Here is a 22,800-nt window from a genome sequence, read left to right as displayed (position 1 = left end):
CTTTTTTGTTATTTAATTCAAGAAGTAACTGTTTGGTCACAAATCAGCTAGCTGTTGTATATAGTCCCAAAACGTTCAGATGAATGCAATTGCTCTGAACAAGACACGTCCTGGAAAGCGATTGTCCATGCATTGTTTTCAAAACCGCTCAAAGTTGAAAACTACAAAGTGCGATTCTTTATGGTTGGGAAAAAATGCTCATCATTTCTAAAATAGCACCCAGGTTTTTTCAACCCTTGGAAAATAAAGAAGGATAACTCTTCCGCTCGGATCTTTTAATTCAAAAAATTTTAAATGCATTTTATATTTTCCATTTATATATATATTTTCAATTTGTTTATTTCACTTTGCTAACATATTAAGATACATTCTTATTGTAGACTTTCATGAAATGTTATCCGTCTGTTTTCAAGAAATAAAGTTTTCCCAGTTTTTTACGCTTATTTTTTGTTGAAAATTAAAAAAATACTAAAACATATTTCTTGTCATTTTTGTTTTTATAAACACTTTATATTAGCAAACGCCTGCCTATAATATTAAGCTTATGAAAAAAGAATTATGCAAGAAAAAAAAATCGTTTTTGTATTTCTCATTAAAATAATAAAAAAATTATTAAAATTACACTTTAACATACTGAAAGGTGGGGGTATTTCAAATCCTTCTAATTTGGGTACATAAATATGTAGGAGAAGTTTCGTTTGGTATCCCATACCACCTTAAATGTAATTAGTTCAGTTCTTTTATAGATCAAATAAGTTACAAAATGCATTTGTTGTACTGCTCACTTTTTGCTTTCCAATGGTTTTCATTGGGGGTTCTCTTGATGTAAGGTTTTGTAATTGCCAGTTAACTTGGGGATAGATTTCACATTTTACTGGAAGACATCACCTTGATTCAGTAATTTTAGTACTTTGATTTCTTATATATTCCTATATGTAAAACTTTGATCTCCCATTGTGGCTCCACCCTACCCCCGGGGTCATGACGTGAACAAACCTAAATCTACACTACCTGAGGGTGCTTCCTATCAATATGACTAACCTTGGCTTTGTTGTTCTCTCTCGAGATTTTTAAAGATTTTTCCTATATGAGGGTTGTCCAAAAAATCGTGGACAAAGCGTTTTTATCAAAAAATAATGGGTGCATACATGTGATATGTACCGGCGGTACGCAAAATGTAGTTTTTCGAGCCCATTCATCGTGTACCGGCGGGACACCAAAATTCACCGAATATGAAAATTTGTACAGTATTTTGAATTTCTCGCTAAATGCCGCCCATTTTCCTCTCATTTTCGCTCACGGGACACTGGAAAACGTCACCTGTGTTTGACACTTGACCTTCTGATAATTGTGCAGTGTACACAAACCATCGCGTCTGAAGGTGTGAACTGCCAAATGGGATAATTATCTTGCTATAAATCCGTATCAAGATACCCCTTTAGGTAGCTTTATTTTTAAAGGGTTATTTAATTATAACTGTTAATGTTTCGTAACTTGACTGAAAAAAATTAAGCCAGCTTCTAAAGTTGATATACATGACTTTATATACATGAATCTGACCCAGATCTTCGTAGGTATAAAATATACGATGTTTATTACCATGATTACGCTGAAATAAAGGATATAGTTTTAAGTTTTTATGTGCTGAAATTTATGTATGATTGTATTTGCTGCTGTTATTTAGCATTGCTGATGTATATATCAGTAATTAGATAGAACGTTCTATCGTTAAAATGACATTGTCCTATGGACCTGGTTTAACGATAGAATTCGTTCTGTATATTGGCGATGTTGCAAAATAAACACGGGCGATAACTCGAACTCTGTGCATTTTTTATGAACAATCCAGAGAGTTCCGAATGTCAACATGGCGTTAAATTTGAAGCGAGGAAAAAACGTTGAGAAAATGAGTTGAATTTTCATATTTATATGGATTATTTTTTAGGTTAAAAGGCATCTACAATCTACAATCTCAAAAAGGTTTGTTATGATTAATTTGGTAGTTATTTTCAGTGCAACTCCTTTTGTATTCTTCAAAATCATTTTGGAGTGGATCCACTCCGATTTGCTACATTGCAAGTATATGGGACGTATTCTAACTGTGGTGAGGGCTTGTCCCGAGACACAGTCAGATTATTCTAACTAATCAGTAATATGAACAAGATGTAAATTGGAGACATCGACTCTCACGTTAATACTAAATAAAGCTGGCAAACAAACTATCATCTAAACTAGCTTAATTTATAGTCGATTCATAAGAACACTGTGTTTATAAAACACAATATATGAAATTTTAAAGCATTCAAATCTCCATTACAACTTTTAAATAGGGATGTCAATTTTGTCAATAATTCATATTCGAATATTCAATGAAAGTAATTGAATATATTCGAATATTCGATAAAATAAATAAAATCTGTTTTATTTTAAATATGCATCATCCTACTCTCATGAAAGGTTTAGCGTAGGTATACTTATATTGGAAGTAAAATTGTATGAAGACTTTTGTAGGTGTACAATAAGAAATTCCATTAAAAGGCAAGATAGTCATAACGGTATACTGTTCAGATTTCAACACGTGTAATAAATTACAATTATCTGCCTGATAAGAGATATTGTTATAATCTTTGATACAATGTAAACAAATATTTCCATAGACAATTTTCCTAGGTAATTACATGTAACTAATTTCTCGATAATGAATATAAAATTCAGGATTATGTACAACCAGAGATAATCAAGTAACTTACACATTTATTCTGAAATTAAGGCCTTTACAATATTAATTACAGATTAATTCTTCCGGACATTCATTCAATGATCAATTAATTTTATTTTGATAAGTATACTCTTCACGACTTTTAGACATTGTTGTCCTCAATTCTAGATCCGATCGTATCTAACTAATATGAGTAAAAACTATGAAAGTACATTTTGTATTATACATAAAGCATTATTGTACAATTCTTTAACACCTTACTCAAAACAAAATACCTGTAATTAAGTAGATTTATAAGATAAGAAATTAATGAAAGAATCAGGTGATTGAAATTGATCGCTAGTAAATTAAACAGGGGTAATTCCAGCACTGTTCTAATCAAAATTTATAAATCACAGTACCTCTTTTTATGAAATCTGAAAAACACCGAATATTCGAATCTTAAATTCATATTCGAATATCAACTCATCGAATAAATATTCGAAAGTTTGAATATTCGTTGCCATCCCTACTTTTAAAGTAAGACATTTGCAACAATATATATTTGTTGGTTTAGAAATAAGGTGCCTTATCAGAAGAATTTAAGCGCTATTTTATACCGTTTTTTGATAGGCAGTGTACAATTTTTTCACCCAAATTCCAGTTATTTTATGGCTCCTGTACAGTTTTGTGGTCTTTGACTTATCTCATGTATGTGGGTGCACTAAGTTGAAAATTTCATCTAATGTTTATTTATCATATATAAGTACACCTTAATTTTTTTGATAAAATGTAGACAAAAATAAACATTTTATTATACTTGAATGTATACAGGGTATGGTCCTACGGTGCACGATCAAAAAATGCCCAGCGGTCAAAAAATTTCATGTAATATCGCCGTTTTACCTCGTATATACTGGCCAATTTGTCCAATCACATGACCAGAGGCCTGTTCAACAGAGCGAACGTTCGCGAGCGCTTGCCAAAATTCCTTATCTTTCCAACAGAAATATTCGCGAGCGCTCGCAAACGTTTGCTCTGTTGAACAGGCCTCTGATCTAGAGTCAGGTGACTCACAATTTTTGGCACTAATGTAAATAATTGGTCTAGTGTGGTGAGATAATGGAAAATGATAATTGGCCTAATTAAAACCGTTTAGAATATTGGATTTTTTTATACCCCCGCTCCGAAGGAGAGGGGGGTATACTGTTTTACCCTTGTGTGTCTGTCTGTCTGTGTGTCTGTCCGTAACAAATTTTGGTCACGGTTTTCTCAGCAACTACTCATCGCAGATGCCTGAAATTTTAGCACACTCTTTGTTTAGGCATGCCATATGTTGGGATTCATTTTTGTACGATTCAGATGTTAACTTCTGTTTATCCGTGCATCTGTCCGTACCATACATAAGAAATTTTGGTCGCCGTTTTCTCAGCAACTACTCTTCGCAGATACTTGAAATTTTAGCACACTCTTTGTTTAGGCATGCCATATGGTGGGATTCATTTTTGTATGAATCCGATGTCAACTTCCTGTTTATCCGTGCGTCTGTCCGTACCATGCATAACAAATTTTGGTCGCCGTTTTCTCAGCAACTACTCATCGCAGATGCTTGAAATTTTAGCACACTCTTTGTTTAGGCATGCCATATATTAAGATTCATTTTTGTATGAATCCGATGTCAACTTCCTGTTTATCCGTGCGTCTGTCCGTACCATACATAAGAAATTTTGGTCGCAGTTTTCTCAGCAACTACTCATTGCAGATGCTTGAAATTTTAGCACACTCTTTGTTAGGCATGCCATATGTTGGGATTCATATTTGTAAAGATCCAATGTCGGACTCCACTTCCTGATTATCACTGTGTCTGTCCATAACTGAACTTGTATATTCACATCAGAGCGGGGGTATTATTAGTGAGCATTGGCTCACAGACTTCTTGTTTGTTTTTTTTACAAAACTCAATCAAGGCTGCTAATGACCAAAATGCTTATCAGGAAAATAAACTTATGTGAATCTTAGATTATGGAAGTGGAATCTGATTTTAAAAATTCTGAGTAGTTTTATTAAAAAACAATGCATCCTTATTTATCTATTAATGAATACAATATTTAGGTGTTTCCTAATTATTAGTTCACATCTGGCATACAAAACTCCGTTTATTGTATAAACACAATTGGCAGGCAGTTTTTAACATCTAGGAAACTAATTATTTGTAGAAAACCTAATAAACTGTTTTGTATACACAATGTGCCCTGATTATCTCGTAATTTTCACCTAGGTAAGAGAACCATTAGGATTAGTCATGCTTCATTACTCACAGCACCTGTGAATTTGATATCAATTTATATGTTATGTAACGTGTTTTTTTTTAGAAGCAGTTTAGATTAAAATGCATTATATTTAATTCATGGCATTACATGATAATTTCTTATAATAAAAGAAAGTTTTATTGTTGTTTGGATGGAGGATAATGCAATACCTATTAGGCTCAATATATTTTTTTGTTTGAGTCATCAAATTTAGCATGAACTTAATATTAATTAAGACTTTTTAAAATCTACAAGAAATCTTAGTGAGACCATTGATGTTCAAAACATATCTTTAATATTCTATGATGTAATATTGTAAAAGACAGAATTAATATAAATTGGAAAAGAATTTTTCTTGAAAAAAATGAACCTCTATTCAAAGGTCACCTCTCTATAAAGGTCACTTTTAATGATTCCTGCAGGTGACTGCTTAATACAAGTTTGTCTGTATGTGAAAGCTTCATTACATAGTGTAGATTCATTTTGTCCAAATCATGACCCCCAGGAATAGAACTTCTACAGGACACCACCAATCATGTTCCAAAATCATCTTCCAAAAGATGATTAGGCTACTGCGCAAAATGTAAGAGGAGTTCTGGGAACCAGGGGCGTTTTGTATATTTAAAAAAAGTCATTCTTTGACCCCCAGGGTGAAAATGAAAATTTCCAAACCTTATTGCACATCTACAGTACCCCACCAATCATCTTCCAAAAGATGATTAGTCTACTGCACAAAATGTAAGAGAAGTTCTGGGAACCAGGGGCTTTTTGTATTAAAAAAAAAGTCATTTTTGACCCCCATTTGACCCAAAGGTGGAAATGAAAATTCCTAAACTTTATTGCACATCTCTAGGACACCACCAATCATCTTCCAAAAGGAAATTAGGTTATTGCATATAATGTAAGAGGAGTTCTAGGAATAGGAGTGAAACGGTTCACCGCGGTATCGATGCACCGCGGTATTTTTTCTCGGTTTGATACACGGTGCAAAATCTCTAATTTTCGGTTCGGTTCATTTTTCGGTCGGGATCGTTATTCAGTCGGGTTTGGCATAAGGTATAACATGTTACTCAGAATAAATAAGTATAGAAAACGTAAATTTTTGATGACTGATAGCTTGTAAAATAATTTTTGACAGTCAAATAATTTTAATCAATTTCTCCTAGTCAATTTGCAAATAAAATTCGTAAAATATGTGACTAGATTTAGAAAAAGAAAGCATAAAACAACGTAGAATTTGTTTCCTTCTATCAAAATGTATCGTATCGAAAATAACCGAACCGAGACAAAATTATACAATACGTATCGAACCGTGAAGGAGGTGTATCGTTTCACCCCTATCTAGGAACCAAGTCATAGTAAACAAGAGGCTCAGGAGCCACATTCCTCACCTGAGCACTCTGGCTAGGAAAAAGCAGAAATTAGTTTAGTATTGAAAAGTTTAAATATAAAAGTTGGGGGGGGGGGGGGGGGAGGGGGGTTATGATTTGAGCAAACTTGAATCTACACTTTCTAAGGATGCTTTTGAATCAATATGATACATAATGGCTTTACTGTTCTTCAGATGAAAATTTTTATTGATATATCCTTTATGTTCCTTTGTATAACTAATATCCCCTGTCAAGGCCCCTCTATTCTCCTAGGGGTAATGATTTGAACAAATTTAAATCTACATTACCTGAGGATGCTTTTATATTATTATGACCAATCATGGCTTTGCTGTTTTTGAGAAGAAGATATTTAAAGATTTTTCATATGTATTCTTAAGTAAAAATTTGATCAACACCTTGTGGCCCAACCCTGCCCCGGGGGGGTCATGATTTGAACAAAAATAAATCAATACTACCGGAGGATGCTGCCATATAATATATCTAATCATGGCTTTGCTGTTCTTGAGAAGAAGATAAAAAGATATCTAAAGATTTTTCCTATGTATTCCTATGTAAAAATTTGATCAACCCTTGTGGCCCACCCTACCCCTGGGGGTCATGACTGAATCTACACTACCTGAGGATGCTTCCATATAAATATATATCTAATCAGGTTTTGCTGTTCTTGAAAAGAAGATTTTTCCAATGTATTCCTATGTTAAATTTTGATCCCCAATTGTGGCCCCACCCTACCCCTGGGGGTCATGATTTTAACAAACTTGAATCTACACTACACATGAGGATGCTTCCATATACATATGACCAATCATGGCTTTGCTGTTCTTGAGGAGAAGATTTTAAAAGATTTTTCCAATGTATTACTTTGTAAAGATTTGATCGCCTATTATGGCCCCACCCTAGCCCCAGGGGTCATGATTTGAACAAATTTGAATCTACACTACCTGAGGATGCTTCCATATAAATATGACTCATCACGGCTTTGCTGTTTCTGAGAAGAAGATTTTTTTAAGATTTTTCCTATATATTTCTATGTAAAACTTTGATCCTCCATCGTGGCCCCTGACCCTACCCCTGGAGGTTATCATTTGAACAAACTTGAATCTACACTACCTGAGGATGCTTCCATATAAATATGACTCATCACGTCTTTGCTGTTCTTGAGAAGAAGATTTTTAAAGATTTTTCCTATATATTTCTATGTAAAACTTTGATCCTCCATTGTGGCCCCACCCTAACCCCGGGGGTCATGATTTGAACAAATTTGAATCTACACTACCTGAGGATGCTTCCATGTAAATATGACTCATCATGGCTTTGCTGTTCCTGAGAAGAAGATTTTTAAAGATCTTTCCTATATTATGATTTCTGTGTAAAACTGTGATCCTCCATTGTGGCCCTGCCCTACCCCTGGGGGTTATCATTTGAACAAACTTGAATTTACACTACCTGAGAATGCTTCCATATAAATATGACTCATCATGGCTTTGCTGTTCTTGAGAAGAAGATTTTTAAAGATTTTTCCTATATATTTCTACGTAAAACTTTGATCCCCCATTGTAGCCCCACCATACCCCCGGGGGTCATCATCTGAACAAACTTAAATTTACACTATCTGAAGATGCTTCCATATAAATATGACGCATAATGGTTTTGCTGTTCTCTAGAAGATTTTTAAAGATTTTTCCTATATATTTCTATGTAAAACTTTGATCCTCCATTGTGGCCCCGCCCTACCCCCGGGGGTCATGATTTGAACAAACTTGAATCTACACTACCTGAAGATGCTGCCACATGAGTTTCATCTTTCCTGGTCCTGTGGTTCTTGAGAAGAAGATTTAAAAAAAATGCTTTTAATTTTTCACTAATTCTTTATTATCTCCCCTTGAAAGAGGGCATGACCCTTCATTTGAACAAACTTGAACCCCCTTCACCAAAGGATACTTTGTGGCAAGTTTGGTTGAAATTGGCCAAGTAGTTCTGGAGAAGAAGATGAAATTGAGAAAAGTTTACAATGACTCCGACGACGACAGACAACGGACAAATTTTGATCAAAGGTCTGCTAATAACGGGGCACAATTGGTACCCATGGGAATTCCAATAGATTGTTGGAAGACCTGGTCTCCAAAAACCACATAGATATTGTCAATCAGAAACTCAAGCATCTTTTTTATGTCAACTTCAGTGTACTTGTGTGTACAATCAGAATGTTTATTTAACAAAATAATTTTGCAAATGACCAATGACAAGTAAGTTAATTGACGAGTTCCATTTTTATTGAAAAAGTAGCTGTCAATGATATCAAAAAGCCTGGATTTTAAAGATATACATGCTATAACTTGCGTCAGTTAAAAATAAGTTGGAAATTTATTTATTTTGTTTACCAAATAAAGTTACGAAAATATTGTACATTACACAATTGGAAATGAAAGCATTATAAAGATCTCAAATTATAATTATATATTATCCTACTAGGATAGTAATGCCTCTATTTAAATTCATGCATCATGTGACACTGTCCCTACTTTTAGATTGATAAACAAAAATGGCATCAAGAAAACGAGGTAGGCCGTTTGGTATTCAAAATAACTTTTGACATGGATGGCATACGTTTTATGCTTAATGATAGTTATCTTTAAATAACCACTATTAACCATCTACTCTGTAATGACAGATATTAACTTTTATTCAAAATTGTAGTCAAAATGCAACATACCTCGATGTCTATGATTTCCCGCGGACATGTGTGTCTATATACTGTTTATGCACTTCCTTCATCAATATTCATGAATAGGCTGAATTCTAAACTGCAGATCTTGCTTAATTGTTTTGTAATTACAAAGACTTATTAAAGTAAAACTTTATGGAAAGTAATTATTTTTTATTACACATCATGTTTCTCAAATCATTTAATCATTTTGTTTCACATAATAAATCGTGTTTATATAGTGTGTATATCTTTAATTTATCGGGGGGAATGGTTGTGTATATGTGTATAAAGTTGAAAAGTCGTAAGTTTTTAAGCTGTTGATTTTGGTAAAATCTTGTGATTTCAATTTTTTCAAAAGTTCCTTGGAATTTTTAAGTATCCACATCTGATTTACACCACTTCTCAAATATATTGCTGCACAGTACTCTTGAAGTTTCCCCTTCACTACTGTTAATAGCGAGCGGCGCAAAGCGCCGCTCGTCACTGCGAGCTCTTAAAGCATCGCCTGGGCGAAGAGAAAATTCGGACTTTACACATTGATCCAAATGAATTTTTTTCCGCAGTTACCTGTGGTCCCATAATGCTTAGCGAATTGCATCTCACCACAAACTACATTCTCGCGGTAGCAACAAAAATTCGACAAAAAATAAACTCACCTTGATTTAATGAATATATATAGCAGACAAATAGTAGATCTAACGTTCTTGATTAAAGTTAGCACTGTTCAGACATCGTTTTGATAATGCAGCAAACATACGACGTCATATGACGTCAGAGTCTAGACGTAGCAAATATCACGTGCAGTTTGACGAGCCCGATCTAAATTAAAACTGAAAGGTATCTGCGCTCGCTCTAACGGTCGCACCGTCAACATATTATCTTAGTGAGGAGTAAAGAAAGAGGCTTGGTTGAACATCTACTGGAACCCACTATGTATCTTTGTTTGTAAGGATTTTTATGAAGTTTTGGAATCCAATACAGATATGGTAATTCAAATTCATTTTGGTTGTTTGGAATATTAAAAATATTCAAAACTTACATATGATTTTGAAGTGTAGTGGTTTATAGCCCTCGTTTCGCAAATTATATTTTGCAAGTATTTGCTGGTATTTCAGTCTGATAATTCTATTTACCTTATGTTTTCAGTTGTTACTTACATAAAACCCCTTTATCATTTGTCCGTTATAAGTAAGGACATGTGTTGATATTCCACGTTTTACTTTTCAAACAGGAAGTGTCATCCATGTTGCGAGTCTTTCCATAGTTATTTTGGTAGCTGTGTTCTGATTGGTTAAGTTAGCTATAGGATCTTTGATGTTTATTGGCTTTATTTTTTGGGCCTATCCTAAGCTAGGGTATTTTAAGCCGTGTTCGTGTAGTTTTCTTCACTTGGGGAACACAACCTCATGGTTTAAGTTCCTATTTACTGTGCTAAGAAAACCTCATGGTTTAACAGTACTCTAGGGCTTAGCTAGCTTTAGTTTCACGTTTTTCACAAGTTCTAGATTTTTGTTAGGAAACAGTCAGGATGTAGGTTTTATCAGGGGTGTGCAAATACCATCGCCCGACGCCCGGGGCTACCCATTTTAGAGGTCAGGTTACCGTAAATCTATACTGCGTTAGCCCATCGGGCTAGTAAATCTAAAACGAAAGTATATTCAGGTCGACTGAATTGATGTACGAATTAAATTTGTTGTAAAATCATAATCTTCAATTGGTTTTAACCTATATGTATTTTGTGTTGCTATCGCCGGTCCTTTTAGTGACAATTATAGTCGATAAAAATAGGGAGAAGTACCTGACAATAACAAAGCACAAACCATTATTTGTTTTATTTATTTCAACTTAATTGCTTTTTTTTCTTTTGTTATACTTATACATGTTTATGTATTGTTTTCGGTAGTTAATGGGCTAGTGACTGGCAACCTTGGGCTAGTAATTTTGTTACTGCCACTAGCCCGACGGGCTAGTAACTAATTTTGTAATTGCACACCTCTGTTTTATAGAATTAATTTAGTTTTCCCCTTTCCAAGTCCAGCCTGGTCTAGGGATTTGTAGATAACAGGTCTAATTCCTGGAACCACTATTCACTATTTAAGGTCTTCCATTTCAGACGGAAGACCTTATAGTGATTCTACTGTTTTTTCTTATTAAGGTCTTCCGTTCCAGACGGAAGACCTTATAGTGATTGTACTGTTTATTAGGTCTTCCGTTCACAACAGAAGACCTATAGTGATTGTATTGTTTCTTTTTATTATTAAGGTCTTCCGTCTTCATGAAAGACCTTATAGTGATTCTACTGTTTCTTATTAAGGTCTTCCGTCTCCACGGAAGACCTTATAGTGATTCTATTGTTTCTTATTAAGGTCTTCCGTCTCCACAGAAGACCTTATAGTGATTCTATTGTTTCTTATTATTAAGGTCTTCCGTCTTCACGGAAGACCTTATAGTGATTCTACTGTTTCTTCTTCTTCTTATTATTATTATTATTCTTATTTTTTAGACAAATTTTGTCCAAGCAATATCTCGAGAACTATTCAGTGGTTTTTCATCATTCTTTCAGGGATAACGCGCCAGTTAATGGCATTGTTACATTTAAAAGAATTTTGGGAAAATTCGCTTCCGGTTCCAAGTTATGGACATTTTTCTGATTTTAAAATGAAATAGTTTCCGCGGGATATCTAAAGAACAACTAAAGATATGAACTGGAGACTTGTTAGAGATTAAAGAACATGACTTCTAGATATGCAAATCGACCTTGATTTTCGTCATCAGTACTTCCGGTCGCTACCGGAAGCGAATTAAAAAAGTCGAATTTTTCAACTTTTCTACTTTTCAATATTTTTCTATGATATTAGTAGGGTTAATAGAGACTCTTTTAAGAATGATAAATATATAATTTGTTTTAAAATTGATAAATCCAAACTCTAGAGAATTTTTATTATTCTCTTTTTTTTTTAGACAAAATCTTCTGCACGCGAATTCTCGAGAACTATTCAATGAATTTCTTTGAAATTTTCAGAGATAAAAGATCTTTATATGAGTTTTACATGAAATTCCGTTTTTTTGGAAAATTCAGTTCCAGTGCCGAGTTATGGACATTTTTTTGATTTTAAAATGAAACTTTGTCTGTGAGTGTTTTCAAGAATGGCTAAAGATATGAACTGGAGACTTGTTAGAGATTATAGAACATGATTTTTAGATTGGAGAGGGGACCTTTTCATGTGTCGTCGTTACTTCCTGTCGCTACCTGAAGCGAATTTTAAAAATCGATTTTTTTCTACTTCAATATTTTTCTGTAATAATTGTAGTGTTAAGAGAGCCTCTTTTCAAAATACTAAATATATAATTTGTTTTTGAAATGATAAATCCAAACTCTAGATATTCATCATTTTCACTTTGAAGCGGGAGTCCAAATGGCGAAATGGTTAGCGCGTTGGATTTTCACGCTGACGACAAGGGTTAAATCTCCAGTGTGTCTGATTTTTTTTTTACTTTTTAGCTTCAATTTACGTTTTCATTTTCAAAATCGGACGGAAGACCTCTCATTGCTCGCAATGAGTTTCTAGTTATTATTCTTTTGTTTTTAGACAAAATTTTGTGCACGCGATTTCTCAAAAACTATTCAATGAATTTCTTTCAAATTTTCAGGGATAAAAGGTCTATATATGAATTTTATATATAATTCCGTTTTTTGGTAAATTCGGTTCCAGTGCCAAGTTATGGACAATTTTCTGATTTTAAAATAAAATTTTGTCCGCGAGTGTTCTCAAGAATGGCTTAAGATAATAACTGGAGACTTGTTAGAGATGATAGAACATGATTTCTAGACTGGAGAGCGCACCTTTTCGTTCGTCGTCGGCACTTCCGGTCGCTTACGGAAGTGATCAAAGAAATCGTTAAATTTCAACTTTCCTTATTTAAATCAATTCATACATCACATTATTGCATCTCTTTTGTAGTTTTGAAATATGTTGGTCCCACCGGAAACAAAAACGTCAGCTTCCGGTTATAAAAGAAAAAATACATAATTTGAGTATTTTTCATTCCCATTAATATCTTTTGTAGATAAAGTTTTTGGAATGAATTTTAAATATGTTATTTAGACAGCAAATGTCTAGAGTAACCTCAAATATCTTGGTAAAATTCACTTCCGGTCGTGTGTTTTTCTGTCCTCAAAATGAGTAGTTGTCTGAGCAAGATCTCGGAAACGGTAAGAGATTAAGACACCAGACTTATATGCGCAACAGACATTAAGATGTAGCCAAAACCACTTGGGTTCAGAACGTCAGCCGTCATTTCCGGTCGTCACAGGAAGTAATCAAAGAAATAAAAAATTCCAACTTTTCTTTTTTTATTTAAAAATTGCATCACTTTATTGCATCTTTTTCGCAGATTCGAAAGATGTTTGTCCCACCGGAAACAAAAACGACAACTTCCGGTTATAAGAGAAAAACTACAAAATTTGAGTATTTTACTTTCCTATAAATATTCTTTATAGATAATGTATTTGAAATTTGAATTTTAAATATGTTATTCAGACTGCAAAGGTCTAGAGTAACCTCAAATATCTTTCAAAAATTCACTTCCGATGTGTTTTTCTGTCCTCAAAATGAAAAATTGTCTGAGCGAGATCTCAAAAACAGGAAAAAGATTAAAACACCAAACTTTTATGAGTAGCAGACCTTGAGGAGTAGGCAAAACCATTTTGGTTGAATGCGTCCGTCGTAACTTCCGGTCGTCACAGGAAGTGATCAAAGAAATCAAAAATTTTAACTTTTCTTTTCTTAAATTTAAACTTGTATCACTTAATTGCATCTCTTTCACTGTTTTGAAACATGTTAGATTCCACAGGAAACAAAAACCTCATCTTCCGGTTTTAGGAGATAAATGACGTTATTTCGATATTTAACTTTCTCATGAATATTGCTTATCGATAAAGTACTTGAAATAATTTTATGTATGTTGTAGATACTGCAAATGTCTAGAGAAAAGTAAGAGATTTTTTATAAAATTCATTTTCGGTCGCATGTTTAACTGTCCTCAAAATTAGAATTTGTTTTCACAATATTGCTCGGCAACAGTAAAGGACTGAAGTCTAAAACTTTCAGGACTGATAGTCAGTCATCAGTTTATTTGAATCATGAGAATGTCTTGTATCACCGTTACTTCCGGTCGTGACAGGAAGTGATGCAAGAAAGCAAATGGTTAATGGTTAGCACGATGGATTTTCACGCTGACGACCAGGGTTAAACCTCCAGAGTGTCTGAATTCCTTTTATCACTTTTTCAGCTTGAATTTTCGTTTTTATTTTCAAAATCGGATGGAAGACCTCTCATTGCTCGCAATGAATTTCTAGTTATTATTAATTATTATCCTTTTTTTTTTGACAAAATTTTGTGCACGCGATTTCTCAAAAACTATTCAATGAATTTCTTTGAAATTTTCAGGGATAAAAGGTCTATATATGAATTTTATATAAAATTCCGTTTTTTGGTAAATTCGGTTCCAGTGCCAAGTTATGGACAATTTTCTGATTTTAATATGAAATTTTGTCCGCGAGTGTTCTCAAGAATGGCTAAAGATATGAACTGGAGACTTGTTATTTTTCTTTCCCATTAATATCTTTTGTAGATAAAGTATTTGGAATGAATTTTCAATATATTATTCAAACAGCAAATGTCTAGAGTAACCTCAAATATCTTTCAAAAACTCACTTCCGGTTGCATGTTTTTCTGTCCTAAAAATGAGAAGTTGTCTGAGCAAGATCTTGGAAACGGTAAGAGATTAAGACACCAGATTTATATGAGCAACAGACCTTAAGATGTAGCCAAATCCACTTGGGTTCAGAGCGTCAGCCGTTACTTCCGGTCGTCACAGGAAGTGATCAAAGAAATCGAAAATTTCATCTTTTCTTTTTTTATTTAAAAATTACATCACTTTATCGCATCTTTTTCACAGATTCGAAAGATGTTAGTCCCATCGGAAACAAAAACCACAACTTCAGGTTATAAGAGAAAAACTACAAAATTTGAGTATTTTACTTTCCTATAAATATTCTTTATAGATAATGTATTTGAAATGAATTTTAAATATGTTATTCAGACTGCAAAGGTCTATAGTAACCTCAAATGTCTTTCAAAAATTCACTTCCGGTCGTGTGTTTTTCTGTCCTCAAAATGAAAAGTTGTCTGAGCGAGATCTCAAAAACAGGTAAAAGATTAAAACACCAAATTTTTATGAGTAGCAGACCTTGAGGAGTAGGAAAAACCATTTTGGTTAAACGCATCCATCATAAATTCCGGTCGTCACAGGAAGTGATCAAAGATATCAAAAATTTTAACTTTTCCTTTTTAAATTAAAGTTTGCATCACTTTATTGCATCTCTTTCGCTGTTTTGAAATATGTTAGATTCCACCGGAAACAAAAACATCAACTTCCGGTTTTAAATTATAAACTACGTTATTTCGATATTTAACTTTCTCATAAATATTGCTTATCGATGAATCACTTGAAATGTTTTTATGCACTTTGTAGATACTGCAAATGTATAGAGAAACGTCAGAGATTTTTTATAAAATTCACCTCTGGTCGCGTGTTTACCTGTCTTCAGAATTAGAATTTGTTCTCACAATATTGCTCGGCAACAGTAAACGACTGAAGTCTAGAACTGATAGTCAGTCATCAGTTTATTTGAATCGCCAGAAAATCTTGTATTGCCGCACCTTATTTGTAGATTCGAAATATGTTGGTCCCACCGGAAACAAAAACGTCAACTTCCTGCTATAAGCCAAAAACTGCATAATTTGAGTATGTTACTTTCCCATCAATATTTTTTATAGATAACGTATTTGAACTGATTTTTGAATATGTTATCAAGACTGCAAATGTCTAGAGTAATGTCAAATATCTTTGTAAAATTCACTTCCAGTCGCGCGTTTAAATGTCCGCAAAATGAGAACTTGTCCAAGTGAGATCTCAGAAACTGTAAGAGATTTAGACACCAAACTTATAGGAGTTTTAGACCTTGAGGAGTAGACAAAACCATTTGGGTTAAGAGTGTCAGTCGTCACTTCCGGTCGTCACAGGAAGTGATCAAAGAAATCAAAAATTTCAACTTTTCTCTTTTGGAATAAGACTTGCATCATATAATTGTATCTTTTTCACAGTTACGATATGTGTTGGTCCCACCGGAAACAAAAAACGACAACTTCCGGTTATAAGAGAAACTACATAATAGGGGTTTTGAATTTTCCCCAACATATCGCTTATAGATAGAGTTCTTTAAATGATTTTTAAATATGTTATTGAGACTGCTGATGTCTATAATAGTGACGTAAAATATCTTAGAAAAATTCACTTCTGGTCGCGTGTTTTCTTGTCCTCAAAATGAAAAGTTATTTCAGCGAGATCTCGGAAACGGCATGAAAGTAAGACACCAAACTTATAGGAGTAATAAAACTTGGTGAGAAGGCAAAACACATAGGGTTAAGAGCGTCAGCCGTCACTTCCAGTCATCACAGGAAGTGATCGAAGAAATCGAAAATTTCAACTTTTCTTTTTAAAATTAAAACTTTCATCACTTTATTGCTTCCCTTTCGCTGTTTTGAAATTTGTAAGATTCCACCGGAAACAAAAATTTTAAACTTCCGGTTTTAAGAGATAAACTATGTTATTTCGTGGTTTAACTTTCTCATAAATATCACTTATAGATAAGTATTTGAAATGTTTTTTACATATGCTGTAGATACTGCAAAAGTCAAGAGAAAATTCAGAGATTTTTATTCAGTTCACTTCCGGTCGTGTGTTTTCCTGTCCTCAAAATTAGAATTTGTTCTCACAATTGTTCGGCAACAGTAACAGACTGAAGTATAAAACTTTCAGGACTTATAGTCAGTCATCAGTTCATTTTCTTCGTGTAAAAATCGTGTGTCGTCATTACTTCTGGTCATGACAGGAAACGAAGCAAAAAAGTATTTTTTAAGTTATTTTGTTTCTACATAAGTTTTAGGCTAATACCGACGTTGGAAAAGACATGTTCATGCAAACAGGAAGTAATATAAGGGAAGACCTTCTCATTACTAGTAATGAGTTTCTAGTTATTATTAGTTCCCTACCGGAGAAACCGGAGGGGACTATAGGTTTCCTCTGAGTCTGTCCGTCCGTCTGTCTGTCTGTCTGTCCGTCTGTCCCTCTGTCTGTCTGTCAGTCTGTCCCACTTGGTTTTCCGCACTTTTTTCCTACACGCTTGCAGATATTGAGCTGATTTTTGGTATGTGAGTGTATCTTGATGAGTTTCAGATCAATTTTGCATTATGTCCCGCTTCATTGATTTTTGACGGAATTATGGCATTTTCAATTCTTAATGGGAATCAGATTACACTTGCCGGTAGGGGACAAGTATTGCTAATGCAATACTCTCAGAATGCTTGTTTATTTTTGGTGTTGTTTATTTTTCTGGGTTAGATATTTTTAGAGTCCTGATTTAGCATTATTATTTTAAGTTCAACTCTAGAGTGTTGATTAGTAGAGTTCATATTGGGTGATGTAGCTCATTTCCCTTACATTTTCCCAACTCATTGTTTTTATAGGATTTTTGACCTTTTTCATAAGTATGGAAGCTCAGTAGGGACATAAATTATTTTCATAAGTTTTCCACATTCCTCCCTTTATTCTTGGTTAAATTTTGACTATTATTTATTATTTGTTATTACTTGCAAAGGTTAATTCTCACTTTATTAAATTTATAAAACTTGCAACTGTGTTTTCATTTAGCTTGATCATAGTTAAGATATCCCCTTACCTGGGTTGACAGACATAACTGGAGATAGTTTACTGCTTTAAGCCAAGTTGGCTAGTAACTTTGTTAATTTATTCATTTAAGAGTTCTACTTCCGGTTACAGAAGAATTTCTTCCTTAGAAAGAGAACAATGAGTAAAAGTTGGATTACCTGCAGCACTTGTAGAATTAAATCCAAGTTCCTCTAAAATACATTTAATATAATGAGCCTTACAAACAAAGACAATGTTGTTACCTGCTTTGTCAGCAGGGACCAGTACATACTGATCATGTAATCTATCTAATTCTTTTTTCACCTCTGGATTATTGAATACAGAAGGATAGATGGTTTCATATTGCCCCTCAATCTTTTAATAGCGATTCTCTGTAACCACTTAAACTTCTTTGCCACGCATGGTCACCGATTTTGATGAAACTTTGCCCATTATTACAACTTGACACCAGAAACATATATCAAATAAAATTTCGTTGCTATGTATCTTGGTTGCCATGGTAACAGCCAGAAAAGTTGAAAAAATTGAGATTTTCAGCTACTTTAAATCTTTATTAAGCCTTAATAAAGACTAAGAATAACAAACAAACCACTCTCACAAAAACCTGACACCTTGTTGCCACTTACGCTATAAAGAAACTATTTAGAATTTATCTCTAAGTAAGTGGTAACCATGGGTACATTTGGAATACATTTTAGATGCTGAAAAATGCTGAAAAACGGTCTATAGTCACAAATGATAGATGTTACATGATCAAACTCAATCAACAACGTAAGAAAAACAATGAAAAATATTTGACCTCATGTAATTAGGTATTGGCAATATTATTCTAAAAATAACTTTCATGGTTGCCATGGTAACACAGTGTCACCATGCAAAATCTGTCGCTATTATTGGGTTAATGCTACTATTGTGAGGAAAAACAATAAAATTCATGACTGGCGCATACGCATCCTTAGGACCTTGCAACACCGACAACATAAGAAAAATTGAGATTAATTGTTACTTTGCAGTGTAACCATGGAAACAACATACTAGTTGTTTAAAGTGATATTTTTTTGCTGCTTTAGGAATTTACTAACCTTTTAATCAAGAAAAATATTATTTGAATCACCTTGAATAGTACTTATCTCGTAGAACTAAAGTTGAATATCATATATTGATAAAGGTTGTTGAAAAATACAACACTGTTGCTATGGTTACCAAGAAGAGAAAATGTTCGATTTTGTTAATTTTTCGTCAATATTGGACCCTATTTGCCAGCTTTTTGCATCCAGTTTGAGATGGGTGATAGTCAAAATTGAAAGTCGGGTTAGTTGTTCACAAATATCAATCATTAAAGTTTTGGGAATCTACATACAACGGTACGTATCCAAGGAAACAGAGTATTTTTCAGATTTTTATGCATGTTTTTTCGCCTTATTTCCATAGCAACGCACTATTTAAAGAATTGAAATTGAATTTTTTGAAATGTGAAAATTAGGGTCACATCAAGGCCTTTAAAAATTGATCATCAGTTATATAGAAATATGCTTTTTAAAAAGAAAGGATAAGATTAAAACACTAAGAGAGTTAATTTAAAATCCGTTTGTGGTATTAAAACCATGGCAACCATTGCCAACCTATAAGGAATATCATATTTTGTCCTTGGTATATGTTACAAGGATCTCTTCTCTATTATTTGCTTGCATTTCAACCTATAATTGTTTTTATTCTTAAGTGTATGACTTTATAAAATTAAATGAACAAAATTATTACTTTTGAATACTTTGTTTCCATAGTAACGTATGTTATAGATGATTTACCAAACATGTTTATCATGCATTTAAGACACCAGGCCTTCAACTTTCAGAAACAGTCGTTGCCACTTGTTTGCTTTGCTGCAAACGTTAACTGTGGGACTCTGAAGATGTTGAAAAATGCCATTTTTCAAACTTTAGGACATGTTGCTATGGTAACCATGACACGTAGCAACTAATTTTTGCCTGATTTGAGTTTAGGGTATCAAAGACTTTTATCATAGAGAGTTTGGAGAAATTCTGAGACTATGCGTGCCACAGCTCCTATACAAAAGTTCAAGTCATTACAGAGAATGGCTCTTAATGTGCGATTTTAACATACATCTGATACATTTAATCCATTCTCAGACAGACAAAGTGTCAAGGTCTTCTTTTTCATGCATGTCTGGCCCAGCGCCTGGCGTAATCCTCTACAGAATCCATATTATTTATGAAATTCCGACGCCATTTGAAGGATCGGGGTTCCCTATATTTAGGACCTTTTAAAATTGGTGATCTAAGGTCCTCATTATTAACTATATTTACGTCACCAGTAATAAAGTGTCCAGCAGGACTATAGTTATAGGGTGAAGAAGAACATGAACACGATTTAAGAGGCTGCTGGCATTAGGAATTCAGGCAAGTTGATTTTATATGATTCAAATGACAGTCATTAAAAAAGTTGACTCATTTATGGCACTATGCTGTAGTTTTTTATTTGACATAGAATATGAACACCAATTTTTAATATAAAATATAAACTGAGTCAGTCAGTCTCTATGTCTGAGACATAAATGACAGTTATTTATTTTACAGTCTCTGCATGCTCTACATTAAGTAATTATGTAAACTAAGTTTCATTACATGTTTCGTTATTTATCCCTCATTAGTGGATTTCTGTTGATTTTTAAAAATGGACAGCTCAACCATGCATCCTTTATCAGCAAAGAGAAGTGACTATTCACTGACTTTGAACGATAAGATGACACATTTGTTACTGAAGGACAACCCACTGACATTTGACTGACAGGGTATATATATATTTTATATATAATTATAATTATAATTATTTATATATATATATATATATTTATATATATATATATATATATATATATGTGTGTGTGTGTGTGTAATATATATGCATGTATGGGGGTGGTATTGGTGGGGGGGTATATATCATACGTGTCTGTAGGAAACAATTTTAGTTTGGGGGGTACATACCATACATTTTCAATTGGAGGGGGGCACTATCAACTACCAAAAATTATTATTGGGGGGACACCCCCCCCGTGCCTCCCCCTCCCCGATTCCTACGGCCATGTAACAATACAGGCCTTTGTATACCGTATATAACAGCCGTAAAACGTTACACCAATCGCCGTTAATGACACTGACTTATAACAACATAAGATACTTACATGGCACTTAACATCATGAGATACGTGACGATCTCAGTTCCAAGTTCTACCATCCGAAATACTTCCATTTTAAATGTAAACGTTGAGAGTAGATCAGATGATCATGATGTCAAAATTTTGGTAGATCTACCACATGCCTTCCGATTTTTCAAAACAAACACAAGTTATCGTCCCTTATCAATAAAGCTATACTATGGTGTCCAAATAGGGCCATTTACAAAAGTTTAACAACGCGACGGTGCGTTGTTCACAACAAGCCGTCGCACTAAGTAAACGCAATTTTATTTTACAAACCACTCCGTCGCGCTAACACACACTAAAGTCTCTAACAAAAGTAATGAGTCATATAGAACTTTTGATCTCGACCCTGATATCAGGCCGAGCGGTTTGTCTCGGCCAGCGTAGTTCGTGGTATTTTGACCCGATTTGAAAATTTACCCGGGGTTCATTTTTCAACGTTGATTGATTGATTGATTGTATGTTGTTTTACGTCCCATTCGAGAATTTTTCACTCATATAGAGACCTCACCATGTACCGGTGAAGGACTTCAAATTTTGACCTTTACTCGGCACTTAGGGCCATTGAGCAGTGAGGGATCTTTATCGTGCCAACGCCTCCCGTGACACGGGGCCGCGGTTTTTAAGGTCTCAACTTTCACTTCAAAGTGCCGAGCGCATAGCGAAGAAACAGTTGCTACCCATTTTTTATCGACTTAGGTCAGTCGCGGCCGAGATTCGATTGTATGTTGTTTAACGTCCCTCTCGAGAATTTTTCACTCATATGGAGACGCCACCACTTGCCGGTGGAGAGCTGCAAATTTTTGTCCTATACTCGGCACTTACGGCCATTGAGCAGTGAGGGATCTTTTTCGTGCCAGCACCTACTGCGACACGGGACCTCGGTGTATACGGTCTCATCCGAAGGACCGGTCTCCACGTCCCACAGTGGGATTCGAACCCGCGACGTAAGGATCAACTCCTTACTTCGCGACTCTAGAGCAGACGCTCTAACCATTGCGCCACGCGGGCGACCCGAGATTCGAACTCACGACCTCCCGATCACGGAGAGAACGCTCTACCGACTGAGCTACCGCGAACGGTTTTTTCAACATTGAATATTGAACCAGGGATGACTCTTAAACGTTGAAAATTGAGACCAAATGTCGTGGAATTTTTGTGTCGCCTGCAGGGCAGAGCGGCACTAAGGGATCACTTTACCCGGCGTCTGTCCATCTGTCTGTCTGTCCGTCTCTCACACCTTAAATCTCAAGGACTGTAAGAGATATGGATTTGATATTTTGCACATATATTACTTGGAACTATGGCTTTTGTGAATTGCCATGGTTACCGATTTCTTGACCTTGACCTCTGACCTATTTTACAAAAAAGTGAATAGTGCAAATATACAGCATATTTTTCACATTTAAAATGTAAGTCTTTGCTATTTAGCATCTTCACTGATCGTCATAAAACATATTTTAAAAAACACCAGCGTTACAGTTCACTTGACCTTGACCTTTGACTAACTTTGCAAAAAACATCTCGGGCAGTTTAATTAAACTTATGAATTTTGAGAGGCGGGTTTAGATAATCAGCATTTATTTAAGGAATCAATGTTTAGTTAGTCGAGTATGCCAGGGCATCAACGATAGTTGGAAACGTGGGATAATTTATGCATTCCTTATATTTCCATTTCATTGTGA

The 22,800-nt window shown here is 34.4% G+C and overlaps 1 protein-coding gene across 2 annotated transcripts in view; it reads right to left on the bottom strand.

Moving 5' to 3' along the window:
* The window catches only part of LOC133173370 (sugar transporter SWEET1-like), a 335,382-nt gene extending 314,126 nt beyond the window's left edge, over nucleotides 1-21,256 (bottom strand). The window contains exon 1 of one of the 2 annotated variants that reach the window (XM_061308365.1): nucleotides 21,098-21,256. In XM_061308365.1, the coding sequence (XP_061164349.1) occupies nucleotides 21,098-21,165 (68 nt within the window). In that variant the 5' untranslated portion in view covers nucleotides 21,166-21,256. The remainder of the gene's footprint in view (nucleotides 1-21,097) is intronic. The other variant, XM_061308358.1, reaches the window with a different exon arrangement.
* Between the last annotated feature and the right edge of the window lie 1,544 nt (nucleotides 21,257-22,800).

Source organism: Saccostrea echinata, unplaced genomic scaffold, assembly GCF_033153115.1.
Source record: "Saccostrea echinata isolate AGI-Se365-2 ecotype Australia unplaced genomic scaffold, CSIRO_AGI_Sech_v1 ptg000002l, whole genome shotgun sequence".
NCBI lineage: Eukaryota > Metazoa > Mollusca > Bivalvia > Ostreida > Ostreidae > Saccostrea > Saccostrea echinata.
The sequence above is the reverse complement of the archived record's forward strand: the minus strand, read 5'-3'. Positions and strand labels throughout refer to the sequence as shown.